Genomic DNA, 5,739 nt, shown 5'->3' on the forward strand with positions numbered 1-5,739 from the left:
ACTGTTTTCGGGTAGGAAATTGGTGAGAAACACTTTCATGCAGGCTGAAGCTATAGTGACGCAGCTGAAAGGGTCTACTTTAGTTTCGCCTATAAAACCGTCTCTGAACTTTACGCACGCCTCTCTCAGGATATTAACGTCGTTTCGACAGTAATACAGGGATTCTTTTTCAAAGTTAAACACTCCCCGGGAGGCCTCGCAGTGCCAACGCAAAAACTCTGCCCTTTCGGGGGGTGACATGCGCTCCACCCCGTAATCTGAAGGAGGAGGGTACGGACCCGAGTATTTTAAACGGTCCCGCGAGCTGAATTTGTGAGGAAAAAATCCCTTGGATTTGTCCTCGAAGCCTAAAGCTTTGGGCATAGCGCTGAGACGCATGGTGAGAAAAGAAAGCGAGTCTATGAATTTGAGAAGGAAATCGGATTCTGTGAAACATATAATTTTACTGCCTTGCATGATGAGAGAGGGCGTCATCCCACCCCCCACCAGGTGACTTAGAATTAAATAGCTGTCAAACCCTTTCGCGTTGTGCGCAACGAACGTGGTCTCTCTATATCTTTTCCTTCTGTATCTTTGGAGAAACTTTTCAACACAGTCTACACCGTAAGCGTGCCACTCTTCTCCTTCTAGAGATTTTGTGCACACTAGGTAAGGGACGTGCGCCCCCTCCCTGTCTGGGAAGGTTTCAAAGTCATAAAAGATTATGGAAGCGTTATCAGAGTTTTCATGTTTCAAAGGTTGGATGTAACACAGGTGTTGATCGTTGTCGGGAGGAAGCTCCGCGCGACAGATTTTACATCTGGCGGCTGTGCACCTGTGCTTTCCGCGACGGGAGAGGAACTTGCAGTCCGGACATTTATACAATCGTTGACAAACGCTGAGGTCTGAACCGGAGTGAATTCTAGGTTGTTTGTGCTTTAAATAACACGCGCGTGTGCGACATGATCTGTTACAATCCGTACAGATTACAGAGTCCAGAAAGTGAGAGGGGCATGCGGGGTCAAAACAGAGGTTGCAGCGGTTTTGACAAAAGTGTTCCTCTCTTTTATAATACCCGCGGTGACATTCTTCGCAAATGTACTGAATTCCTAAAAATGTTTTTAGATTTTTTATTCCGTAATAGTGATGGTGGAATAAGAATAAGTACAGCGGGTGAGGCGTGTTCGGGTAGTCTGTTTCGATTAATGAAAGAGTTCTGTCCTCGGGCGGGCGGTAAAACACGACGATTTTACGTTTTAGTATTTGTTCGAATTTACCTATGTCGGTGAGAGTTACCTGAGTGCGATCGCTCAACCCCGCTAAACGCTGCAGCTCTCTGCCGCGTTCCAGGGCCTGTTTATCTGTGAAATGAGGTTGAGTGAGGTGAATCAGGTTGATGGCAAAACACAGATTATCGTTTTTGTTTTTTACCACGTACAGACAGCGACGCTTTTTGACTAGAATTTCATCATCTAACATTTTGTGAATTTTTTTACGCGGGTCATTACTGCCACCGCCTCTAGGATTTCTAATTACTTGCACAACAATTTCTAGGGGAGAGCCTGCGACGATCGCTCCGTTTGATTGTATCAGCCTGGCTAGCAGGTCCTCAAAAACCGGTACAATGTTTTCAGCGCTTTCGTCATCGACGTTAAAACAGAGTGATTTTGCGCGTGCTCGCTGATGATCTCCAGTTGAACCCGGTCGTTACGACTAACTTCCGGTCTGACCCTATCCGCTAGATCTACAAAATTATCCCTGACGTCGAGGTAAAATTGAGCGAGGTCGCTCGCTTCATCCGGAGAGGGAATGTTAAATACTCGCCTTATTTCGAAATTATTAAAATGTTCGCGGCGAGTCACCGCATCGTTCTGTACCCGAGATCCTCCTCCTCCTTGTTGATGCTCCGCAGGCCGGTCCTCCTCCTCCTCCCCCTCCCTGGGCTGCTGATGATGATGCTGCTGCACCTGCTGCTCCCCCTGCTGCTGGTCGTAGAGCTGAAGAGCATTTTCTATCGGCTGCAGAGGGTCAAAGTTCAGTAGACCGGCAAGCCGTTCGTTTTCAATGTTTTGAAGGAGGACCTGCAATGCGTTTTCTAAAGGTTGTAGTGGGTCGTTTGGTGGTGGGGCTATATTGTTTTCTAAAGGTGGGGCTAAATGTTCATCGTTTCTGTTTAATTCTGCCACGGCTTCCAACAAAGCCTCAGGAATGCTGTGTTCTTCCGACATGATTTTCTTTATTTCTTAATTCACAGACTTTTACATGCTTTTACTTTACAGGTCCTTGTGTCTGTATATCGATGCATATGTGCGAACTGTTATGGCGTACATGAAAGCGAGGTTTTCAAGGATTCTCTTCTTATGAAGCATCCGTCGAGCTGTAAGAAAAGACGGACAGAATGTATTTTTTAAACCTTGCATTTTTTATTTTTATAGAGCAGAGAAGTTTGATAGGATTGATTCATCCCCCCGTCAATTACCTCTCAGTCTCCTGAGAGGAGCTCTCCTGAGAGGAGGAGATCTGGACGGTTCCTCCTCCTCCTCAGCCTGATTTTCTTCCGCCTGATTTTCTGTATCGGTCTCTGTCGGGGGGAAATAAAAACAGAAGAGATTTAAGAAAACAATCTCATCCTTCCTATTTTTTTTGAGAATGAAAAAACTTTTTATTTACCTCGCTCCTCCGCCCTATTGTCTGTAGCGGCGGGGGATTGGTTAGGTAAATCCGCAATCTCGGCTGCCGAGAAATAAAACAGAAGAGATTTAAGAAAACAACCTCCTCCTTCCTATTTTTCGAGAATGAAAAAACTTTTTATTTACCTCGCTCCTCCGCGCGATTGTCTGTAGCGGAGGGGGCTTGAATAGGTATATCCGCAATCTCGGCTGCCGAGAAATAAAACGAAAAAGAGAAAGATTTAATAAATAAAAAACTTTCTAGCACGCTTTATACCACTCCAAGTCGGGAGGGGCGGTATAGCACACTCGGATTACTCCGCCACATCCTGATATTTATCGAAATGACGGATATTGCATCATATTGTTTACCTTTTGGTTTAAAAGGTATTTTCCTGCAGTTCTCCCGGTATGCGTTGACGAAAATAACGTCGTCGTCTTCTTCTTCTTCTTCTTCTTTTCGCTGCGGCGGGGTCTGTATATTCTCGGTTACCTCTGTCGAGAAATAAAGCAAAACTTTTTAAAAATCTGCTCCGGGTCGGGAGGGGCGGTATAGCACACTCGGATTACTCCGTCACATCCTGTTATTCAACAAAATGGCGGATAATGCATCATATTGTTTACCTTCGATTTTAAAACTTTTTTCTCCGCGGTTCTCCCGGTATGCGGAGACGAAAATAGTGCCGTCTTCTCGTTCTTCTCTTCGACGCGGCGGCAGCGGAGGTTCTGCGGGGGATATGGCTTCTAATTCGCCGCGGAAAACGGCCGGATTTCTGCTGTTACTCACTGCATTATCGATTGTTTCTGTAAGTATCAGAGCATGGTTAAATCAAGTCTATCTAAACTTATTTAAAAAATGGTATATACTTATTTAAACGTACCGTAGTCCACTTGCGTGAAATCGTTGATGTAGAAATCTAAAAGAAAGTAATCAAATTATTGACATCTCTGTTGATATATAATTTAAAGTCGTAAAGAAAAAAACTTACCGGGGTGAGGTATGAACAGTTCTGGCGAGATGGCTCTGGCGCTCTGATCGGCGGCGTTGTTTGAACGGAATGCTGACATAATATTCACGGATTCTTCCTCGCGATTGGTAGAACTGTCACAGTAGGGGATGAGCAGATAGCGACTCCCCTTCCGCTTCTCTCATTTTATCCTAGTCTAGCGAAGCATCTGTTTTTCGCATCTTTCTCTTGACAATACCGATAGTTAGAGTGGGTTGTTTTTTTTTTTTGATTGCCTTCTTGCGAACGCCGTCTGTTTTCCCACATTCTGCAACGGTAAAATATGGCTTTGAGACGGGTATTTGTTTTACCAAATGGACAATTGCTGTCTGACCTTGTTCTTGCTGTTGACAAAACTCGCCTCATGGTTGACTCTTTCCCACAGAGGGGGGTGTTTTAATAAACTTATTCGAATATGAGCTTTTTTTCCACTAAGACTAGTTTTATGGGGAGATGTAAGAAACCGGGTTACAAGCAATGATAATATCGGATGTTGACTCCTCAGCGTCATCATTTTCTATCTATTGAGAAAACTTATTGTAAAAAGTAATGAAGAAAAAAACTCCTCCTTGGCCCGCGGGGTGTGTGTGTGTGTGTGTGTGTGTGTGTGTGTGTGTGTGTGTGTGCCTTCTTGCGAACGCCGTCTGTTTTCTGCAACGGTAAAATACGACTTTGAGACGGATATTTGTTTTACCAAATGGACAATTGCTGTTGACAAAACTCTCCTCATGGTTGACTCTTTCCCACAGAGGGGGGTGCTTTAATAAACTTATTCGAATATGAGCTTTTTTCCCCGCTAAGACTTGTTTTATGGGGAGATGTAAGAAACCGGGTTACAAGCAATGATAATATCGGATGTTGACTCCTCAGCGTCATCATTTTCTATCTATTGAGAAAACTTATTGTAAAAGTACTCGCGGTGTGTGTGTGCCTTCTGTTTTCCGCATTCTGCAACGGTAAAATACGACTTTGAGACGGATATTTGTTTTACCAAATGGACAATTGCTGTTGGCAAAACTCGCCTCATGGTTGACTCTTTCCCACAGAGGGGGGTGTTTTAATAAACTTATTCGAATATGAGCTTTTTTCCCCGCTAAGACTTGTTTTATGGGGAGATGTACGAAACCGGGTTACAAGCAATGATAATATCGGATGTTGACTCCTCAGCGTCATCATTTTCTATCTATTGAGAAAACTTATTGTTAAAGTATTGAAGAAAAAAAACTCCTCCTTGGCCCGCGGGGGAGGGTGTGTGTGTGTGTGTGTGTGTGTGTGTGTGTGTGTGAAACAAGATCGCCTGTCGCTGGTTTGTTTTTCAGTCTCTCAAAAGGAAAAGTAGTATTCACTAAGCGATATTTATTCATTTTTTACACATAGGCAGCCTGTAGGTTACAAGCGGATAGAAAGTTCTTCTTTTCATCACAAGCTATGGTGTATCTTAAAGGTTTTTTACAGCGTCTGTATTATAGGAAAATAAAATACTATTGAAATCTCTACAGGAAGTCACTCTTTATTTCCATTACAAACGCCGGTGCAGCTTAAGAAAGTAAAATTACATCCGCTCTGTCTCTCTATACATCACAGAATCAGCTGCTGCATCACCGCTGTGCTTAGGGAACATGACGCAACAGGTCTGAAAATGACTAGACACTTCCGGAGTATTTCCGGTAGGGTCATAAGGTCCGGATCGAGATTGAATATGTCATATTCAAAACCTTCTTCTTTGGGAGAGCAGATCTCATCGGACACAGGAACGCTGCAGAAGGAAATCCATCTTGTGTCTGTGCCTTAGAAATTGTGACGGACTCCTCTCTCTGCTTTTTTATTCCCCTCCAACAGATGGCGCGCTTCCGGAGGTTTCCCCCTCCCTCTAAAAACTTTTTTTCCCAACAACAGATGACGCGCTTCCGGAGGTTTCCCCCCCCCCCCTCCCTCTAAAAACTTTTTTTTCCCCAACAACAGATGACGCGCTTCCGGGGTTCACCCCCCCCCCCCCCCCCCCTTCTCAGGATGCGATTCGACACGGTTAGCAACAGATGGCGCGCTTCCGGGGTTCACCCCCCTTTCTCAGGATATAATTCGTC

The 5,739-nt window shown here is 44.5% G+C and overlaps 1 protein-coding gene across 1 annotated transcript; it reads right to left on the reverse strand.

Moving 5' to 3' along the window:
- Positions 1–2,252: 2,252 nt before the first annotated feature.
- Positions 2,253–3,716, reverse strand: LOC146648728 (uncharacterized). Its single transcript, XM_085388172.1, has 8 exons — positions 3,638–3,716; positions 3,530–3,565; positions 3,273–3,452; positions 3,021–3,143; positions 2,796–2,858; positions 2,650–2,712; positions 2,459–2,560; positions 2,253–2,356 (listed from the first exon to the last, which is right to left on the reverse strand). The coding sequence occupies exons 1-8, from the start codon at positions 3,714–3,716 to the stop codon at positions 2,253–2,255; spliced, it is 750 nt and encodes a 249-aa protein (XP_085244298.1).
- Positions 3,717–5,739: the final 2,023 nt, after the last annotated feature.

This window comes from Rhamphochromis longiceps, linkage group LG18 (assembly GCF_057381845.1).
Source record: "Rhamphochromis longiceps isolate RC_006_pf linkage group LG18, R_longiceps_female_GT1.1, whole genome shotgun sequence".
Classification (NCBI taxonomy): domain Eukaryota; kingdom Metazoa; phylum Chordata; class Actinopteri; order Cichliformes; family Cichlidae; genus Rhamphochromis; species Rhamphochromis longiceps.